This window comes from Equus caballus, chromosome 10, assembly GCF_041296265.1.
Source record: "Equus caballus isolate H_3958 breed thoroughbred chromosome 10, TB-T2T, whole genome shotgun sequence".
Lineage (NCBI taxonomy): Eukaryota > Metazoa > Chordata > Mammalia > Perissodactyla > Equidae > Equus > Equus caballus.
In genome coordinates this window covers 49,346,978-49,369,599 of record NC_091693.1, presented here as the reverse complement: position 1 = coordinate 49,369,599, position 22,622 = coordinate 49,346,978, and the positions used below count along the sequence as shown (strand labels likewise).

At 45.6% G+C, this 22,622-nt stretch overlaps 1 protein-coding gene across 50 annotated transcripts in view; it reads right to left on the bottom strand.

Moving 5' to 3' along the window:
- Positions 1 to 22,622, bottom strand: part of ANKRD6 (ankyrin repeat domain 6) — a 193,671-nt gene that overhangs the window by 53,359 nt on the left and 117,690 nt on the right. For 41 of the 50 annotated variants that reach the window (XM_070225285.1, XM_070225317.1, XM_070225280.1 and 38 more), the window contains one exon: positions 18,940 to 19,204. In XM_070225285.1, coding sequence (XP_070081386.1) covers positions 18,940 to 19,059 — 120 coding nt within the window. In that variant the 5' untranslated portion in view covers positions 19,060 to 19,204. Of the gene's footprint in view, positions 1 to 18,939; positions 19,205 to 20,759; positions 20,818 to 22,622 lie in introns of all 50 variants that reach the window. The other 9 variants (XM_070225318.1, XM_023650805.2, XM_023650806.2 and 6 more) reach the window with 1 other exon arrangement.

Sequence of the window (22,622 nt, the reverse complement as noted above, 5' to 3'; positions counted from 1 at the left end):
CCTATTAAATATATGACTGTACAGGGTTTTACGGGCACATTAATCTGGGTTATAAAATACTCAGTTGTGCAGTCAGAGGCTTCAATCTTAGGTGCAGCCTGCTGGGGCGACGGGGTGCAGACTGCACAAACAGACCACACGGACGGGGAACGGTGGACGACTTGCACACTGAACACCCAGGTGCTCGATGGGCCTCTGGACTAACACACCCACCGGGCCTGCCCAGAGCTGGGGAAAGAGGTGGAGGGCAAACAGGGCCTGCCTTCACCCCACTCAACACCACTGTAAACAAGCCAAGGGGGAAAGAGAAGGGCCCTGCAGAGCATGGCACCACTCCAGAGAATTCCTCAGAGGCAGCGAGGAGAGGAGAGAGCGGCTAAGAGACTCAGGGCCAACTCCGGCACTCCCGTTCCTGCAGCAGCCTCAACAGCCTCTCCTAAGATGCTTGAGCCAGTGTTGAGGGTCCATGCCAAGTTTTAAGGCTCGCTCCCCTCAATTACAGCACGTCTCCCCACAGGACCAAGCAGGGGCTCATGTGTGACCCACCATACCAGTTCTCACATTGTCCCTCTCCATCTGAGAGCCACCTTTCCTTCCTCCAAAGAGCGTCTCCTGGAGGCGCCTCCCTGCCTTTGCTGGAAACACAAGTCACTGTGCTGCCTGCCTAATTAACACCCTCATCGTTATACGTCAACACCACTGAGGCGCTCCTCGTATTGACCCAATAACTTTCCATGCATTGTTTCACAGGCAAGCCACACAATTCACAGCATGCATTTGCCTTCCTGTACTCGAGACGTATTTCCTGCTAGGAAACGTGTTTCTAGTTTGACTTATGGCATTGAGAATATCAATATTTCATTGTGTTCTACAAAGAGAACCGTGACTTCGAGGTGTGTAACCACAACCCGGCCCAGTGCTCACAGAGAGTGTTGTTCCACCCCACACGCGCGGCTCTGGGACCTCAGGGAGAAATACCCGGAGCAGGGAATGCTTCTCCACCGGGCTGCTCTGCTCGTTAGAGTCACCTGGAGCTCTGAAAGACCCCAAGCCCAAGCCACACCCGAGACCAACGTAACCAGAACCTCTGGGTGTGGGAGCTGCGCATCAGCGTTTTCCAAGGCTCTCCAGGGGATCACAGGTGCAGTCAACTCTGAGAACCACTGACCTAAAAGAACTTCTGTGCCTCTGAGGACTCAAGTGAGAAAACAGTAATTATGATGATAGTAACTACCACCCATGGAGCTCTTTCTACATCCTGATTACACTGCACTCCGCACTCCGCATGGATCACCTGTCTAATCCTCACAACTCCCTGGGGAAGGCGTTACGCCGATTTTACAGACAGGAAACCAAGGCTCAAGGTGCCTCACAAGCTGGCCGTGGGCACAGACAGGGTAAACGTGATCCACCGCCTCAACTCCTGCTAAGGAAAACGTGGGACAGACTTTTAAATGGGGGACAGATTCTCACAGAGGGAAAGTTGAACCGTGGTTGCCAGGGACCAGGGGGAGGAGGAAATGGCAAGAGAGTGTTTGATGGCTACAGAGTTTCAGTTTTGGAAGATGGAAAGAGTTCTGGAGATGGATGGGGCTGCTGGTTACACAAAAATGAGAATGTACACTGTACACTTAAACATGGTTAAATGGTAAATTTTGTGTTACATATTTTTACCATAATTTTAAAAAGCAGAAACAAAAGAAATTTTAAAATAAAACAAAATGAGTGAGAGAGAGAGATGACTAGCTGCTCTGTCTCGTGTACAGTGCACTTCCGGGTTATCTTCTGTTTACCTTCCTTTCTTTGAGCTGCTTTCCAGCTCCAAGTCGTAGAACACTGCAGGTGATGCAAATAAGTTGTGTCCAGCAGAGATTCCGTGTATATTGGCCAGTTTTACATCTAATAAGCAAATTTATTTCCGCTTTCCTGATGGCCTACATATTTGTAATTCTCTGAATTCTCCTTGAAACCAGTTGTAACATACTACTGGTTCCCTCATTAATTAATTAGTTAAATACGTGTTCATTTTGTCAGAATCACCACCATATGTCAAGTTTCCTCGATGATTTCCCATGGTAAACTACAAATGCCTAAGTTTTCCCAGTAGAGGTTTCTTCCCACAGGGCGATGCTTCCAGCTATCGTAGAACAAAGCAGACTTTCTGTCTGCCCTGACATCTGACTGTATGCACCCTCGGGGCCCCTCGGAGCGTGTGGAGAGGAGAGGAGAGGTGTGGACACCCTGCCACTTCTCTCCCATGCTTTTCTCCCTCACTCCCAGGCGGCTGGCCCGAGACACAATCAAGAGCAGTTGAAGAAGAGAAAATTCTACGGAAGGCATGCTGAAGTAGAGAGGAACAAAGGCTAAACATAGGCCAAATTAACCACAGCACAGAGCTCCTGGAGAGAATGCTAGAAAAACAGGATGAGTTCAGAAGGTGAGGGGCCAGAAGAGGGAGGCAGGACCTGTCAGGAAGGGAGAGCCCAGCTGACCACTGGTCACAGCGTGCTTCAGGGTCAGTCCTCAGAGCCTCTCTCACTCTGCTGGTGGCGTGCACATTGGCACAACCTCTGTGCAGAGCGATTCGGCTCTAGCTTTCAAAATTACAAGGGCACTCATGCCCTGGCCCAGCAGTGCCACTTGGAGAACTCTGTCCCACAGATATAACCACCCTGCGCAATAAGATCTCAGAAGAAGGTTAGTCACTGCAGAATAATTTGTAAGAGCAGAAGATTAACATAATCTAAATGTCCATCAACAGGGGACTCGTTAAGCCAATTATGGTTCATTGAATAAAGCAAAGTGAAGAAGGATATGCACAGTATCCTACAATTTTTACAAAAGCAATGTGTAGGGAAACACAGAGACACATCTATTTGTACATATATGCATGAAATATCTCAGGAAAAAATGCAAGGAGCAAGGTAACACAGGCTGCCTTCAGGGAGGGAGATGATGAGTAGCTGGGAGACTGGGAGGAGGACTGACCAACCTTTTGTACTTTCTTAGAACTGTGTGAATGGATTACCTGCTCAAAAATTTGACCTTTTTTTATATCTTTTTAAACAAGCGCATGGAACCTTCTGGAAGAAGCATGCTACATACAACACATTCTCTCAAGTGAACATTTTCACCTGACCAGCAATCTCCCAAGTACCTATTTCTCCCATCGCCCACCTAAAGGATACAAACCAACAGGCTGGCAAACACGAGTTCAGACCACCACCATTCCAGTAAGTTCTAATATTAAACACACACCCACAGAATCAAAAACAAAGCCAATGAACAACAACCAAAAAGATCCTTGGTTTCCACTGCTCCCCTCTGCCCTGGGAAGCCAGCCTCGCAGACCCCTCCGGGAGGTTTTGCCCAAAGGGGACACACATTTAAGAGCAAGAGGCCCAGGCAGCAGCAGCAGGAGGGAGCCACTGCAGAGCTGCTCCTGCTGCCTTTCGTGACACTGTGAATGCACATCACCTGCCCATCCCCGGCCTTCTCTGGGGAGCGGCTGCCATTAAACACCTACCAGCCTCCTGCTCTTTATTTCCGCAAATGCTATCAAAAGTCAGGCCTGGGAAAGTTACTTTACTACAATAAAACCCTTTGCGTTTCTTTTTAAAAGTTATACTTATTGGTGCATAGTCATTCACTAGTATGGGGAGACAACAGGAAGAGAAAGTTCCACAGGAGCGACAACCAACCTATAAATGACCATGGAACCACAGGACCCGTTCAAACTGACCCCATCGTAGCAACAACAGAATGTTAAAGTGGTTTTCAGGGTCAGAGAGCCAACTGCAAGTCATGTAGCTGGAGCACGCACAGAGGAGAAAATTTTGACCTGAAATAACACCCGGAACCAAAGATTCTCCCCCCACAGAAACAAAGGACTGGAACACGACTGGAACTCAAAGACTGGACTGTCTCCAGCAGCGAGGGGTCCACTGTCTAGGGAGATGTGGTGGGAAAGCCGCTTTCCACACCTTACCACAACTGTTCAACCTGCCCGGCCAGTGTTTCCGCGTACCAGCCTGTTCCCCTAACCTCTTAAATTTCGCCCCAAACCCTGGATCAGAGAGACAGATTGGAGAGCCTTGCCTCCTGTCTCCTCACTGGTTGACCTCACAATAAAGCTATTTCTTTTTTAAAAAGCCAGTGCCACAGTATTAGCTTTTTACGTGCACTGGGCATCAGGCTCTCTTGCTCGGTAAAAATTAGAACAAAGTTACTGAGCCTCCTTAAGCTTGCTCCTCATCTATAACAATTATTATATTTAGAACAGCTATTTTTAAAAATCAAGTTTCTGAAAGTGTAATTTACATTTAATAAAACTCACCCCTTTAAAGTAGTTGGTTTGATGTGTTTGGATAAATGTATAAAATCATATAGCCACCACCACAAGCGAGATATAGATTTTCATTGTGCCCCCACCCCAAATTCCCTCTTGCTTCTTTTTGGTCAATCCCTTTCCATCCCTGACCCCAAGCAATCACTTATCAATGTTCTGTTCCTATAGTTTTGACTCTTCTAGAATGTCACATAAATAGAATCGTATTGTATGTGGTCGTTTGCGTCTGGCTTCAAATGCTTAATGCTTTTGAGATTAATCCATGTTGTTTCCTCTATCGGTAGCTCATTCCTTTCAATTGCTGAATGGCATTCCCCAATCTGTTTATCAATGCAGCGGTTGGAGGGGTTACTTTAAGGAACTGACTCAGGCCAATTATGGAGGCTTGGCAAATCTAAACCCTGCAGGTGGGCTGGCAGGCTGGAGACCTAGGGAAGGGCTGATGTTTCTGCTGGAGCCAGAAGGCCGCCTGGAGGCAGAATGCTCTCTTCCTCAGAAGAGGTTAGTTTTTTTTCTCTGGAGGCCTTCAGCGGATTGGATGAGGCCCATCCACATTAAGGAGGATAACCTGCCTGACTCGAAGTCTACTGATTTAAATGTTAATTCCACTGGGGCTGGCCCCTGGCAGAGTGGTTAAGTTCCAGCACTCTGCTTTGGTGGCCCAGGGTTTCCCTGGTTCAAATCCTGGGCACAGACATGGCACTGCTCATCAGGCCACGCTGAGGCAGCGTCCCACATGCCACAACTAGAAGGACACACAACTAAAAATACACAACTATGTACCAGGGGGCTTTGGGGAGAAAAAGGAAAAATAAAATCTTAAAAAAAAATGTTAATCTCACATAAAAAACACCTTCACAGAAGCATCTAGAATAATGTTTGACCAAATATCTGGGTATTGTGGTGTAGCCAAGTTAAAATGTAAAATTAACTGTCACACAAGATCCCAAAGATTTTATCCTATTTTCTTCCAGAATTTTTATAGTTTTAGTTCCTACATTTAGGTCTATGATTCACTTTGAGTCAATATCTATATGTGGTACGATACATTCACTTTTTTTGCATACAGATATCCAACTGTTCCAGCACCATTTGTTGAAAAGGCTATTCTTTCCCTACTGAATTGCCTTGGCACCATTGTCAAAAATCACACCTGACCGGGGGCTGGCCCCATGGCCGGTTAAGTTCGCACGCTCCGCTTCAGCGGCCCAGGGTTTCGCCAGTTCTGATCCTGGGTGAGGACATGGTACCCCTCATCAAGCCACGCTGAGGTGGCATCCCACATCCCACAACTAGAAGGACCCCCAACTAAAATATACAGCTATATACTGGGGGGTTTCGGGGAGAAAAACGAAAAAAAATCACACCTGACCGCAGGTGTGTAGGTCTATTTCTGGACTCCCTATTCAGTTCTCTTGATCTGATTGCCTAACTTAACACCAATACCACCCTGTCTTGATCACCGTAGTTGTATAGTAAGTCTGGAAATCAAGTAGCAAGAGTCCTCCAACTTTGTTTTTCAAAATTGCTTTAGCTATGCTAGATTCATTGCATTTTCATATAAATTTAGAATTAGCTTCTCAACTTCTACCAAGAAAGCCTATAGTGGGCACTGATTAAATGCTGGACACTGTGCTAAATACTCATCATCTCATTTAATCTTCAAGGCAATCCCACAAGTTGAGACTATCCTTGTTTTTCAGATAAGGACACTGAATGGCCTGTGCCCTCTGCTCAGGACTCCCTGCCTAGTACTCAGACTACAGCTCTGAGACCATAAGAAGATCACTGGTGCATTGTCAAGTTCTCCTCATAAGGCTACCACATCCGACACTTCTGATGTGCTGAGCACTGTTTAAAGTACTTTGCATATACTGATTTCATTAGTCCTTAAACAACCTAATGAGGTAGTACTATTATTTAATCTTCATTTTAGAGGTGACAATACGAGGCACAGAGAGATTAAGTAACTTCCCCAAGATCACTGAGCTAGTAAATTCGGTGGCATTTGAACCCAGGGCAATCTGGCTCCTGCATCCATGTTCACACCCTACACTACACTGTCTTAGTCAGAATTTCTAAAGTTGCCACAAAACTGTGGGAATGGTGTGCTTGTGGTAAGGGAGGAAGGGAAGGGAGAAAAGCCCCTTTGGCTTAAGCCCCTCCCACAGGACAGCCTCTTTCTCTGTGTGCACTGGGGAGGGGGGGGGGGGCCTGGAAGGGGTGGCGGGATTGCGCTGGAAGGAGCAGGGACTGCTTAGACGCTGTGCTAAGTGTGGGCCTCAGAGCCAGGCAGGGCTGGCTCCCGCCCAGGTCTACTACCTACCATTTCATTAGCCTTGGTCAAGTCACTTCCTGCTGAGCACCTCGCTGTCCTAACTGGTATCACAGAGGAAGAGCACAGGCATCCCAGAGCTGTGAGAGGATTTCCACGAGGTGGTACATGCGGAGCGCTGGCCCAGTGCTGGTGCAGGCACTCCACACATATTTTTAAACTTGATTTTATGTTTGGCAAATTACTAAAGTAACATACGCTCATTTTAATAAGTGGGACAGTAATGGGAAGATCTATAAAAGCAAAGCTAATCGCATTCCCCACCAGGTAACCAATTCAGTGGTCTCATGTGTCCCAGGGTTCTCCTTACTCACACAAACACAAGCATATGTTTGCAGAGAGCAGATTTGTTTTTTAGCCAAAATACATCATATTGCACCTGTCACTAGCTACTTGCCTTTTTCATTTATCAATGGCTGTAACTGGTCAATATAAGTTCTAACTCACCCAATTTCTTTGTGCATAAATATGTGCAAAAATGTAAATTTACATAAATTAGATATCCATGATACTGTGTAAGTTTGTATATGGTCTTAGTTCTCCTTTTCTTTCTTGCCTCCCTCCCCTCCTTCCTACCTCCACAATGTACCCACCATGTTGCCACCTCCTGAGTTTTCTGCCTGCCCACTCTTCAGTGAACTCTAGGGGGCTCACTCTCCATGAACAAGCTCCTTGAGGCCATGTTCTTAACTTCTTGATCATCTAAATCCCTATGTCAATGCTCAAGGGTAGGGGTTTCATGCTAGATATTTGACAAACATCAGTTTTACGAATGAAACTACACTTTTTTATTTTTATTTTTTTGCTGAGGAAGATTCACTCTGAGGTAACATCTATTGCCAATCTTCCTCTTTTTTTTTTTTCTTTTTGCTTGGGGAAGATTCACCCTGAGCTAACTTCTGTGCCAATCTTCCTTTATTTTGTATTTGGGTTGCCACCACAGCATGGCCGCAGACAAGTGGTATAGGTCCAACGCCCAGGAAATGAACCCGGGCCACCAAAGCAGAGTATGCCAAACTTAACCACTAAGCCACAGGGCCAGCCCCAAAACTATATTTTTCTCCTTAACTAAAGTTGCATCAAATAACTTTTGTCTGGTTACCTTTGGGGAAAACAAGACCTGTGGTGGAACATCCCAAGGACCAACTCCCTAAAACTTCTATGCAAAGACACTCTGTCTGCAGATTTCTAGACGCTCTCAGTACTAGCTATATGGTCAACGCTTGGCATTAAGGAGCAGTGCAGAGGTTTATCCAGATGACAAAACACCTACTGGTACTGAGCTAACAAAATTAAGGTATATGTGAAGATATTTAACTAAAATGGGAGGTTACTGTAGAAAGAATATGTTCATATGGAACCAAGGCTTGATTCTTATAAAATCAAGGCTTTCTTGCAAAGCAAAATGCCATTTTTCTGTGTTAGTATCAAATGTCCATGGGGGTAACTAAAAAGGCAAGGAGCAGAGAAAAAATTAGGAGGCAGGTTGAGCTGCACTGCGTCACTGAGAGGATGTGCAAATGGAGGGAAGTGAAGGAACCAAAAGAATGAAGGATGGCTTTGGGCTTCTGCTTGAGGGACTGTGCAAACGGGGGTGCATTTATTACTAAAGAGACCACGGGAAGAGGACTACATTTCAAGGGGGAGCATGCAGGGTCCATCTCGGGCATTTAGATTAGAAGTACCTGTGAAGTAGCCCGTGGATCATTCAGATAAAGATGCCCATGAAGGCAGCTCACCATGTGCATCAGGAAACAGAGGTGAGCCAGACAGGGAGACGTGGTGAGCAGCCAGAGCTAGTAAAGTCAAGGTAGGCGTCGAGAGTGAGAGCAGATGAGGGCTAAGTGCCCTGAGGAAAGCCGGCTTTAGAGGCGGAAAGAGAAAAGGAGATGGAGGAGGCACCGGTGGAGAGGAAAACCAGGAGAAAGAGCACTGGGGAGCCAAGGGGAGCTTCAGGGAGGGGAGGGCGAGCAACACGCAAACTCTAGTCAGTCCCCCCAACAGAACACAGGCTCCATGAGGGCCAAGACGTTTTTTCTGTCTTGTTCAGTAGCATAAAGCAGGTGATCAATCAATATTTGCTGGACAAGTGAAATAATGAGTGACTTTGGTGAGAGCAATAGCAGAGAAGTGAGGGAGTCAGGAGCCAAGCCACTGGGAGATCCTGAGTGACTGTCTCAGACAACTTCCTCCACAGATATGTCGGACTTCTCAGGATACCCAGTATCCCTGTCAGATTACATGTTCTCACTGAAAATGTGCTGGTCAATACAACATGAAAAATAATTGGTCTAAATATGAAATTTATGCAAACGGAAAATCAGAGTTCTCAGTGAGCCCCTCTCTGAAAATATTAATTTCAAATTCTTACGTGTAGTTTCTACACCCATGCCCAGCTCCCAACCCCACTGCCTCTGATGACTCGTCCTGTGTAACTTCCCCCCTGCTTGGTGGCTAAGGTATCCTAACCTATTAGCTACTAAGTAAAACCCCATAAGGACAGAAGAGGCTGCCTCACCCGAGGCCCCTGGTATGACAGAGGACATCTGCATGGGGGCCAGAGATCCTGGTCTGGTCCCAGCTCTGGGGCTCCCTAGCTACTACCAGTCACTTCTCTGTGGGGGTCTCTATGTCTTCGCAACTCTAAAAGGAAAATCTGTTTATATATACCTATATCACACAGGGTTCTGGGATGAGAAACACATGTGTGACAATAATTTGAAGAGTGTAAAATGTTACACACATGTACAGTACCATCATTGGGATATTGCTTTATTAAAGTCCCTGGGCATTGGAGTCCCAGGCAGGAAAACACTTGCAGATTATGTCTACTACGTCTAAGATGCCAAGGAAGATGCTCTAATAAGAAGCAGCTTGGGAAGTTCATCGTTCAAAGTTCTGAATCACAAAGCTGATGGGGCCAGCCCCGGGCCGAGTGATTAAGTTCACGCTCCGCTTCGGCAGCCCAGGGTTTCACCGGTTTGGATCCTGGGAGCAGACATGGCACCACTCGTCAGGCCATGCCGAGGAGGCATCCCACACGCCACAACTAGAAGGACCCACAACTAAAAATACACAACCATGTACCGGGGGTGCTTTGGGGAGAAAAAGGAAAAATAAAATCTTTTTAAAAACAGCTGAAACATGGTGGTTAAAAGCAAGGACTCTGGGACCAGAGAGCCAGGGGTTGACTCCCAGCTCCGACATTTAACTGAAGCTTTGGGTGGGTTACCTAACCTCTCCTGGCCTTGGCTTCCCCATTTGTGTAATGAGGATAGCAGAGTTGTGGTGAGGTTTACGAGGTCTACTCATTGCAGAGCTCTTACAAGAGCACCTGACACCTAGTAAGCACCATCTAAATGTAAGCAATTTACACTCAACAACATCAGTCCCCATGGGACTTTACATAATATTTACATAATACATGTATTATCACACTTAGTCCTTATGGAAGCCCTCTAAGTTTTGTGAGGCAATTGAGGCTCATGAAGTGAAAAAATTTGCCTACCTAGTGGTTTTCAGCCAGGGGCGATTTTGCCCACCCCCATCTCCATCCATGGAGGATGTTTGGCAGTGTCTGGGAACATTTTCGGTTGTCAGAACTACGGATGAGGGAGTATTACTGGCATCGAATGGGTAGAGGTCAGAGATGCTGCTAAACATTTGTAGGGGACTGGAATTGGCCACCCCAAGATATGTCTCTTTGGCATGAGGATTATTTTGGATTGATTACTTTTAAAAACTGCAGACAGGAAAGAAACTCTGAAAAGTAGAATTTACTTACCCTTTGTAAGAGACATTTACATTTGTAAAGGCAATCTCCATCTGTAAAGGTGTCTCCCTCTCTGTACGAGGAAGAAAGGGGGAATGACCTTATCTCTAGAAACTCTTACCAATGCAGAAAGCAAGGACTTAAATCTGCATAATAACCTTACCCTTGTTTACGGTGCTTTTCTGGTAATCTCCCATAACTGACTCCCCCCACCCCCAACATCCTCCTGTGTCTTTAGCTGAGGGTGGTATTTAAGGGGAGAGCTTCTGCCATTTTGGCGAGTTGCTCAGTTTTCCTGAGCCTCTCCCATGTATACATGTTATAAAGCTTTGTTTAATTTTCTCCTGTTATTCTGTCTCATGTCAATTTAATTCGTTTTCCAGCCAGAAGAACCCAGAGCAGGTAGAGGAAATGTCTTCCTCCCCTACAGTTTGGCGACTTGGATGGGATAAAATTTCACTGGCTGGACACTGCTCACTCCTGGACTGCTGCAGCCAAGAGATCCTGGACCCGTGACGAAAGCCAGCAAGAGGTGAGAGTTCTTACCACGTCAGTCTCCCGGATCTCTGCCTGTGGGGTCCAATGGAAGCAAGAGTGGTGAGGGGTTTTTTTTTTTGCTTTTCTAAATTTAGATTAGCAGGAGAAAATTTGGGTGAGGCTAGCTTCTTGGATTCAGCAACTCTAGGATTTGGTTGAGTACTCATTGGTTGTAGATCTTCTTCCTCCCAGAGATAGTACTTTTCCTTGTCTCTGTCTTTTTTTGTTGTTTGTCATGAGACACTGGCATCTCTATAAGCCTGTTGTCTGGGCCTTTTGTCTTGTTCTATGTCTTGAGAGCTTGGTTTTGTGACCTCTCTTGTCTCTGCCATCAGAGGATGCATGTACCGGCACGCATCTTGGCGGCCAGTCAAGTAGACTGGGGTTCTGGGACACTCTCTTTATCCGGCTGTGTCAAATCTCAGGGGAGTTTGCCATAAGGGGATCCAATGGATTTCATAAGGGGCCTTTGTCGTCTCAACCTTTGTTGCTTGCTGTGCAATGAAGGCCTTTACTTTCTTAAACTATTTCTGCGAGTGAACTTTCTGGATAAGCTTATTGGTTGAGTCACTGTTAAGATCCTACTCTTCAATGTGGCGAGACGATGGACCATTTAAATCGGGAAAATTTCTAAATTGGGGGAAAAAAATTGTGAGAGCTCTCATCATAATTTTTATTGGTACCCATGAAAAGGCCAAATTAAAAAAGGAGACATATGCAAAAAAATGACTATCCTTAAGGCCCTGACTCAGGTTACGGCTGAATTGATGCAAATATAAAATTATAAGTGTTGATAAGATTATAAAGGTTAGAATGCTTGAGCTGATTTTATATAAAAAGGTTATATCAACTTTGCCTGAGTATGTTTTAAAATGTCTGGCTAGGCATACTTCCCTACCCAATATTATAAGACCAAGACCTATTGATAAAGTCCTGCCCACGAGTCCTGTCTCCATGTTTGCAGCTCTTCACTGCCCATGGGCCCTGATCCCACGTTATTCTCTGAAGAAAGGAGCACTACTACCAGACCTTGAGAGTCCAAGAAAAGTCTTTCTTCCACCTCCTCGGCTTGTTGAGCCCGCTTGCTTCACTGGCTTGTGAGCTGAAGTCCTAGTCTTCCCTGTGCCTTCCTTTTTCAAGGATGGATCTAAATTCACTTTTCCATCGGGAACCTTCTTGGACAGCTCTATGAATCCACGTTTGCTGCCCATGGCTACTCTATGGGGCAAACGATGGCATTCAGCCTGAAGAGAATCAGTACCTTAAGCATGAGGGTGATGAAGAACGAATTACTCCATTCCTTCCTATCTCTATCTCTAATATATAAATCTTACATGGGCACGGGTCAACCACTTAAGTCATTAGGACGGTTGCCAATCTCCAAGACTCCCATGGCAGGTTTCTTTTCCTAAGGCTGGATTGGGATCCCACCCTATGGCTCTTGACCACACTCTGAACTGTGGCAAAGTCCCAACCGGGACTCCGGTTCAAGGAAAGTACCAAACTCCAACCTTTGGTTGAGTATGGGAACCCCTTCTTGGGAGAACGGCTCCAGGAGGCAATTGGGTTGAATGTCCCCCAACCGGCAGAAAATTCTTAACTGTTTTTCTCTATTCTTTTATCTTTAGGACAATTCACCAGGCACCTGTTACTGCCAGGCATAATAGGAAAGATATACAAAGGATGCAAGGCAGGAAGACGCCCCCAACACCCCTTGCTATCGGACCTGAGCAGAACCTGGACCTTCTGTACTTAACTCTCAATCCCGGGCACTGGGAGCCCCAGCCCTCAGCCAGCGCCCCCGGCCAGCTCCAGGTGTTTGCCTCCTGCTTCCCTGGCTCGCCTTGTGCTGGCTCAGGGACTAAGTGCATGGGCTGAATGGGACTTGACTAAATATTTTTTTTTTGAGGAAGATTAGCCCTGAGCTAACATCTGCTGCCAATCTTCCTCTTTTTGCTGAGGAAGACTGGCCCTGAGCTAACATCCATGCCCATCTTCCTCTACTTTATATGTGGGATGCCTACCACAGCATGGCTTGCCAAGGGGTGCTATGTCTGCACCCAGGATCCAAACCAGCTAACCTCGGGTCGCCAAAGCGGAACGTGCAAACTTAAGTGATGCGCCACTGAGCTGGCCCTGGACTAAATCTTCTAAGTATGTTGATGCCTACAGTCAGGCTCTGAACCCCTTCTCTGGCCACAGTCAGTTGGATACCGCCTTTGCTGCCGTGGGGAATGCCCCAAGCATCCCCAGAGACTCACTCCTCGGGTGCATTTTAACTAGTTGGAAACGCTTTCAATTGGATGGTTTCTGCCCCAGAAAGTCCATTTGGGAGAAAACTTGAGTGGTTTCTCTGCTGTTATGATGTAGTTAACTCCCAGGACTGACAGGAAAAAAAAAGGGGAAAAGGAAAAATGGTCATAAGAGCACCCTCGCCAAAATCTAGCATCTTGAGTGTCTTCTCCACAAATATTGGTAAAAAGGCTTAAAACATTTGGATTCATAACTGGTGAGCTTTGTATTAATGTACCTGATTCACGGCAGTAATTTTTAAAACAATAGCTGTGGAAACTCTGTGTCTGTGTGTCTATATGTGTTATATATGTGTGATTTTACCTCCAGATGGTATGGCCAAAATTAAGAGCTCTGTTTAATTGGTTTAAAGTAAGAGCTTACAGAGATTCTAAATGTAATAGAAATCAACCCAATGTCTTTTAAGAGTGAACGCAAAAGGCCTTTCAGGAGGCAGTTGCGGGAAGAATCTATAAGCTGAGTTTCCCAACAGTGACCCTGTAAGCTCAAAGACAATAAAATATTGCCTTCAAAGTTCTGAGGCAAAATAATTCTCACATTAGGTTTCTACACCAAATTGTCAATTAAGTGAGAAGGTAGAATAAAGACTCTTCAGACATGCAGACTCTCAAAACATTTCTCTCCCATCTCCCCTTTCTTAGGAAGCTACCAGAGACCATGTACCACCAAAGTGAGGGTGGCATGGGTCAGGCAAAGAGAGGATCTAACATGGGGCAGAGGTGACAGGAATTCTCAGGATGACTCCACATAGCAGAACTAGACAGCAACCCAGATAAAACTGAAACTGGGGCTGGGCCGGCGGCATAGTGGTTAAGTTCGCAGGCTCTGCTTTGGGGTCTGGGGTTCACAGGCTCGGATCCTGGGCGTGGACCTACATCACTCATTAAGCCATGCTGTGGCGGCATCCTACATACAGAATAGAGGAAGACTGGCACAGACGTTAGCTCAGCGACAATCTTCCTCAAGCAAAAACAGGAAGATTGGCAACAGATGTCAGCTCAGGACCAATCTTCCCCACCAAAAAAAACTGAAACCAAAGGATGGATGATTCCAGAAGGGATATCTCCAGGAAAAGAAGAAAACTGATAAATACACAATAGGTTTAATTATGGAAAACTGTGCTAAGAACTGTTTTACACAGTGGTTGAAGGGTAGAGGAAACATTCAACAGTAAGTTTGAATCAAACTAAAGAAATGAAAAATCAAGGCAATTATCAACTCTAGGAAAAAGAGCAAGTTATACAAAAAAATGGAAATGTAATTAAAGTACAATTCTTGGCTCACCAATGAACAGCATTTACATAATCACACTAATTACGGATCTGCTCAAAAGTTGTGCCATAACTAGATTGGGAGAATGCGGGGGAGAGAGAGGAGCAATAGATTATGTCTAAAATTGATCAATCTCTCCCATGCACTTATTCTCAGGAAGACATCTGAGCTGTGCTATCTAATATGCTAGCCAACAACTACATGAGGCATTTAAATTTTAATTAAAATTAAATTTAAAATTCAGTTTCTCAGTCTCATTAGCCACATTTCAAGTACTCAATTGCCATGTGCTGCTACCCTGTTAGCATGGATACAGAACATTTCACCATCACAGAAAGTTCTGTTGGACAGTGCTGTACTAGAAAGTGTACAACATCAAAACAAGGGAGTGAACCAAGAAAGAGAAAGACACTGGGTCTAGAAAATGAAAAATCAACATATATTAAAGTGGTAAGAGGAATCTCTAGGACGAGTAATGAGAGACCCCCAGAGAGCTGTCATAAGGCTCTGAGAGCCACCAGTCCAGACTGAAGCAGGGGCGGGGCTCCAGGGTACCTCTTCAAGGGGAATCAATGGAGAGACTACATAACATTCTGACCAGCCAGGAAGACTACACAGCTGGGGATGATTGGTGATAGGTAGAGACAAAACCAAAGAAACAAACACAAGACAATTATTAAACCAGGGTAAACAAATTATTACAAAAAAGGAAACATAATGATAGTACATACTACACGGCTCAGCTAGGAATGGCATAAATTGGTTAAAATATGGAAAGAGTGAATCTGATGTCATCCAAGTTACGACATAACTGGACTGCAGGAGGTAGAAATGCACGTGTGAGAGAGCAGGAGACAGAAAGAATGCAAATCTTAAATCATCAGTTTTCACATAGTTAAGTCAACAGATAATGCATACCATGGAAAAATCAAGATTTAGCAATATCAAGATGTCTTTTAAGGATGTAAACACTAAAAGAATATACCAACAGAGTTGAAAGTAGCTGCCTGTGGAGAATCAGAAATGGAAAGCAAACAGTAAAAATACTGATGCTTTAACTTACGTGTATATGCAACACAAAAATTAAAATAATATCTACATTGTTTTTAAATTAAAAACTAAACTGATTAATCAGATTAGTAGTATATGCATACTCATTAGAAATATGGAGATAAATGAGTATTTTCTCCAGGGGAGCAAATTGGGGGTGGTCCAGGGGGCAGCTGCTTTTGTTAAAATCCTTCTAGCAGGGGCCGGCCCCGTGGCCGAGTGGTTAAGTTTGGCAGCCCAGGGCTTCGCAGGTTCGGATCCTGGGCATGGACATGGCACTGCTTGTCAGGTCATGCTGAGGCGGCGTTCCACATGTCACAACTAGAAGGATCCACAACTAAAATATACAACTATGTACTGGGGGGATTTGGGGAGAAAAGGCAGGAAAAATAAAGCAGATTGACAACAGTTGTTAGCTCAAGTGCCAATCTAAAAAAAAAAAAAATCCCTCTAGCAGTATTTGAACCTACACTTTTAAAGCTCCTACATGCATGCATCACTTTGATAAACATGACTAACCAAAAGCAAATGATGTAAACAAAACCTTGGCAGTTCCTTAAAATATTAAACATGGATTTACTGTGTGACCCAGCAATTCCACTCCTAGGTATCTACCCGAGAGAAATGAAAACGTATGTCCACACAAAAACTGTATACAAATGTTTACAGCAGCATTATTCATGATGGTTCCAAATGGAAACAACCCAAAATATCCATCAAGTGATGACTGGATAAACAAAATGTGGTCTATCCATACAGTGGGATACTATTCCGCAATAAAAGAGAAGGAAGTATGGATGCGTGCTACAACAGAGAGGAAGCTTGACAAGATTAGGCTACGCAAAAAAGCCAGGCACAAAAGACCACATAACGTATGATTCCATTTATATGAAATGTCCAGAGAGGAGAAATAGATAGAGACAGAAAGTAGATTAATGGTTGCCAGGAACTGGGGGTGGGAATGGGGAATGACAGCTAACAAATATGATGTTTCTTACCGGGGCAATGGAAATGTTCTAAAATTAGAACATGGTGATGGTTGCACAACTCTGTAAATACATTAAAAATCATGGAATTGAACACTTAAAATAGCTGAATTTCTTGGCATGTAAGTTATACCTCAATAAAGCTGTTTTCAAAAAAGCAAATGATGAAGTCTGTTTACAAAAGAGAACTTGCAGACTATAAGCTAATTGCTTTAATAAGTTATTATTATAACAATCAAGAAAGGTTGGTGTTATTACCCCCCTTTGACAGATAAGGAAACTGAGGCACAACGAAGGTAAGCAACTTGCACAATTAGGAAACAGCAGAGTTAAGAAGAGTGAGCAAGCGCCCTAACTAGAGTTCACACACCTTCTCCCATCTGTGAAGAGCTGTGGGTAGATCACAGGAGGCCTGAATTCAAGCTCCTTTAACCCCAGCTTCCGTACAACCTGCTCACCACGGATGTGTAGAGTGCTCTTAGGTCAGTGGATGACCTCTGAGTAGCCCAAGATTTTCTGTCTCTCTAGAGACCAGCACTGTGATATTGCGCTTTATAAGAAGAAACACATATTTGCTCTTAAGTCTCCATTCCTGGCTTACAGCTCCCAAAACCCTTGGAATTTACTAAGTGATAAAAGCAATGGGAGCACCTTTTGTTATAATAGTTGGGCTTTTGTCATCACTTCCTGAAGTAGCAGCAGAGCCATAAAGGCAAAAGGAGTATTCATAACAAACCCCTTCCAACCACACCTGAGTTTATGTTAATGAGGTAACTTTTGGAAAGCCACTAAGGATGGGGGCTGTTGCCAGGGAAACCAACCATGATTAGAGGGTTGGAATTTTCAGTCTACTCCCCTGACCTCCAGGGAGGGGAGAGAGGCTGAAGGTTGAATCAATCATCAATGGTCAATGATTTGGTCAATCAAGTCCTTGTAAGCAAGCTTCCATAAAAACCCACAGGACAGGGTTTAGAGAACTCTGGGTTGGTGACCACACGGAGGTGCTGGGAGGCTGGCACCTCCCAGCTCTGTGCCCCTTCCCCCATACCTTGCCCTATGTATCTCTTCCATCTGGCTGTTCCCGAGTTACATACTTTTATAATAAACCAGTAATCTAGTAAGTAAAATGTTTTCCTGAGTTCTGTGAGCTGCTCTAGCAAATTAATCAAGCCCAAGAAGCGGGTCGTGAGAATCTCCGATTTATAGTCAGTTGGTCAGAAGCACAGGTGACAACTGGATTGGCGTTTGGGGTCTGAAGGAGGAGCGGAGGGCAGTCTTGTGGGACTGAGCCCTTAACCTGTGAAGACAGTGTCAGGATCGAGTTAACTGCCGGGTGGTGCTGGAAAAAGGACAATACATCAGAAGCATGACATATAGAGACTCCATACGAGCAAGTGAAATGGGAGCTGGCCAATCTTTGCCTTAGGAGGTCAGAGGTAAACAGATGTTACCTATTTGAAAATTAAACTGCCTCTCTCTGGGGTGGCTGGGAGGGTGGGCTTTGGAGCTAGACCCCCTGAGTACCAGTTGCAGTTCTGCCACTCAGCAACTAAGGGACTTTAGTGAGGCAAGTTACTTAAATCTCTCTGTGCCTCAGTTTCTTGTCTCTAAACTGGGGATGAAAAGAGAACCTCTTCTAGAGGCCTGTGAGGCACTTAGAGCAATACTAAGTGCTCAAAAGTGTTTGTCATCAGCATTATTTCGTCTCTGTATTTAAACTTGTCACCGAACTGTGCAGAGCCTGCCTTTCCTCGGCTTTGCCACATAACCACCCTTTGGCCAGCAAATTCTCTCGTCTACCATGGTGTTACCTGTTGGTGACGGGTAAGCAAAGTCCTTACCACACACCTTCACTGACCCAGAGAAAATCAAAGCCCAAAGAGGTCCTGGCAGTCATCTGGTCCAAGTCCATCACTGTACAGATGGAGACAATGAGGTTCTGCACAGCGGAGGGGCTGCCCCATCCACAAGCTGGTCTGCCTCCCCCGGAGGCCTGTGTAATGTGATTATCACACAACACTCTACCCAACAAGTTTTTGTGCCCCATCATCTCCAGAGAGATCTCTTGTCCATCTGGCTAAAGAAGTAGATGAAAAAGGGCACAACGTGGTTTTTAAAGACTGTCCAATGCTAATTACAAATTACTCTATTTGAAAGACAGCAAGGAAAGCATTTTGAATCCTCCTTCCTTCTCCCCAAACTTCTATCAATAGAAAAAAAGCCAGTTCTTTGAAAGCTGCGAACCAAACACAACAGTTCTGTGGACAATGGTTAAGAGTTAGGCTTTTTCCCAGGGAACGGCTAGAGTGTTTTTGCCTCTTGTTACCTTGGTAACCGCTACCTTGGCGCCCTTGTTGATGAGCTGAACCACATTCTCCACTTGGCCTTTGTACGCGGCTATGAGAAGGCGTTCTGAAAGCGCGGCAACCGCATCCTGCTGGCTCATGAATTAGGAGAGAGAGAGGTTTTCGGGAAAGCAGTAGACAAATTCCTTCAGCTCAACAAGACGCCACTGGCCCGGGCAGGCACCCCCGGGGAAAGATGCTCCCGATCATTGGAAGGTGCCTTTGTTACCAAGCCATCTTCGGGACCTAGGGAGTGCAAAACAAAGCTGCCATCAGCACCACTCAGCACACAGGACAGTCCCCACCTCTTCTCTCTGGTTTTAGGGCATTCTGCTGATTGCTCATTGCAGGGGAGGGGCGCTGGGGGAGACAGGACGAGCGGGAAGCACACTCTGCACAGCAAAGCCCCTGAAAGCCCAGTGGAAAGCAGCAGAATGTGCCAACCTCCCTTCTTTCTTCCCCTCACGGTCATTCTCCAGAGGACGGAGCCAGAACTACGAGGTCTGCGCTGCATTTCCGATCTGAGTAGCAGAGGCCTGATATAGCTAATCCCGTAAATATCACCTGGTTTCCAGACCCGCCTTCAGCAGGTAACTACTGTGTACAATCACAAAGCGCCTACTGGATCATGTTTTGTGGGCCCACCACAGCTAACATGCCAATTCCCCTGGCGGGTTAGGAGCCCATGGAGCACACCCCACAGAGACCCAGAGGAGTGGGTTAAACCCTTGGGGTTTTCTCCCAGCATTTACTTCAGTTTTCTTCCTTCATCCTTTTCTCACTGTAAACAGTGCAGTTTTCTGAGTCTGGAACAGATGGAGAGCTCGGTGCAGGCCTGAGCCACTTCCCGGTTTCAATTACTCCTGGAACAACCCACCTTGGAACAAGATGGATGCTAGAGAAACACTGACAGTGTGCACTGCCAACTGTACTAGGAGGGGCTAGTCCCGTGGCTTTCTTGCTTAACAGGAGGGAAATAAATGGCCTATTAAAACCACCTACAGGGACACTAAGCCCCGACTCAGAGCAGTGGTCTGAGATAGTAACTAGTAGTAAACTTAAGCTCTCCTTTCCACCAAATGGCCAAATGAACAGAATTTTAAAGACTGACTCCTTCCTGGGCCACCATTAGAGCAACTAAAGCCACTGGTAATTATGTCAAAGGTGAAGGGTTCTTTGGGCAGAAGGAGGAATGCTCAAGGATCTAATCCACTCCTGCCAGGCCAAAAGGAAGTGAGGGCTTCTCTGCTTTTTAAACGCACTTACTAAAAATACCAATACATGCAAATGGAAAGAAAACGCTGTGCCAAAGGAACCCTATTCTTCATCTCTGACCCTACCACATATTCTAATTCTGAAGGCCCGAAAGATATGTGTTTTTCAGTTGCTTCCAGGCAAACCCAATGCTCCTTTCAATCTCCAAAGATTAAGGAATTGGCCATGATATGACTGGGACAGGTCTGGACTGGACCCCACTCTTAACTCTCATTCACCATGACTTCCAGGCAGGCCATTTCACCACCTGCTCTGGGAGGCTAGGGTTAAATGCTCAGACGTAAAACAATAGGACTGTGGTGAGGATTAAAGATGGTATTTTATTCTGTGAAACTATTGGCCAAATGTGAATATTATAACTTCAGAAAGATAATTCTTATTCCCCACAAATTGTGAATTATCAAATTCTCACACTGTTGTCCATCTCTTGCCCAAAATGTGGGTAAAGAATAGCAGGGGAAGAGAGAAGGAACCCTCACAAACTCATCCTGCTCTGATTACCAGGCTCATCAGAAGCACAACAAACCTGGAGAAGGGATGCTGTTGCAAAGCCGAGCACTCCTCCGTTAGCCGCGGTCAGAGATCTACGGGATGCACCAGAAATCTTTGCTGAATGAATGAGCCAATGAAAAAATGAAGTTGAAACAAAAAAGAGAGACAGAGTCGGAAACGCCTTTGGAAATTCCCAGGGTCACAGTGAAAGTCTAATTTGGGCTCTGTTTTCCAGACTGTTCCACAGTTTGGAAGTGGTTTGTTTTTGTAAACAGAGGACACCTTGTCTCTCTTTATTCAGGTAATCATAGTACCTCCAAACCAACAAACTGAGCTTCTGCTCTATTTGCCCCGTTCTGCAAAAGCACTCCAGACTCAGATGGCAGGAAATACAGACTATTGGCCACCGCTTCCTGAACGCTCTCCCTCCCACAACCACATTCTTCTCTTCATTTACTCATTTGTTACCTCTGTGCACTCTGTGCACCGAACCTGCCACCCTCCCATGCCCAAGCTTTCCTGCAACGGGCATTTGACTGTTTCAAGTACAATGGCCCAGTTCATACAAATATTATTATGGCTAAAATTTCACTCATTTCACTCCACAGCTTAGCTCCTGGGGACAGAAATCTCCTTGCTGCAACCTCAGCGCAGCCCATCAGCTGAGGTCACGAGCTCCAGACCAGCAGTGCTGTCTGGTCTCCCTAGCAACAGATGCACGGTCTGCCAGCCTGTAGTAACTGACAGCCCCTCCCCTCCCTCCCTCCTGTCCCACGCAATAAATGCAGCCTCTCAGACACCCAGAGGAAAGCCACTTATTGCCATGGCTTCAAGCTACTGAGATAGCCTCGTTTACATAATTACCTTTGGTAAACAGCCCTTTACAAGTCCAGCACATTACTATTCCTTGTTTTTTTAAAGACAGAAAAACTGTACAGTTGTGAGAAAATGTTGGCCAAGCAGAAATGTTGTTTTTGTTTTTGTCCCGTTTTGTTTTTGCTTTTCATTTACAGCTACATAAGAATGAAATGCTCTCCACTCCCCATCCCACCCCACCCCCGCAACCACGGCTAGCACACAGCCCACCGGAGGCATGGGGCCGCTTCCAGGATAGGTTGCCCCTGGGATTCTGGATACTCCCCCTACCTGCGTGGCACAGAAAACTGCCTGCAAAATCAGGAACAGAATCCCAGGTTACCAGTTCCTAGTCTGCTGCTAGCGCCATCTCTTTTGTTCTGGGGTCTCTCAAGTTCATTCTCAATTTAAATCCAGTAACAGCCTCGTTGCTAGGACTTCCCGTTGCATTTACACACAGGGTGGGTGGGAAGAAATCAAAGTGGCTGAGCCTCCTGTTCTGCTTCCTTTCTGCACCTCCAGCCTTGGGTGGGGGTGCAGGCCCAGCTCAGCTTCCTCTCCACCTTCCTCATGATGACTCCCCTAAATCCTTGGTATCCTTACCTCCCACCTACAACAACAATCCCCATCCTTCTGGAGTGAGGGATACTCAGCTTCTCATCTAACACCTCTGAGCTGACAAATCAGGCCAGGTGGAGGTAGGCTAGAGGAGAGGTTTACGATAAAGAGGCATAGAGGACCCCCAACAATGAGTGGGGAGGGGAGAGGAATAGAATGGGAGGGGAAAGTCTACAATCCACGAGTTAAACTGCACTGCCAACCTGTTGGCTACCCAAGTTTAGCAGCCCCATTCCTTCATTAAATCTGAGCCTTCTCTTCCAAGTAGCTCAGCTGCCATTCAAGACACTTCCCATGGCTGGCGGAGAGGAATTTCTTCTGCCCTAAGTCTATTAATCACATCACTCTTTGTCACGATGCTCACTTTCACAACAATCTGGAGAAAAACCTTAAATGCAAACACACTGCCAGTTCTTTAAGCAGA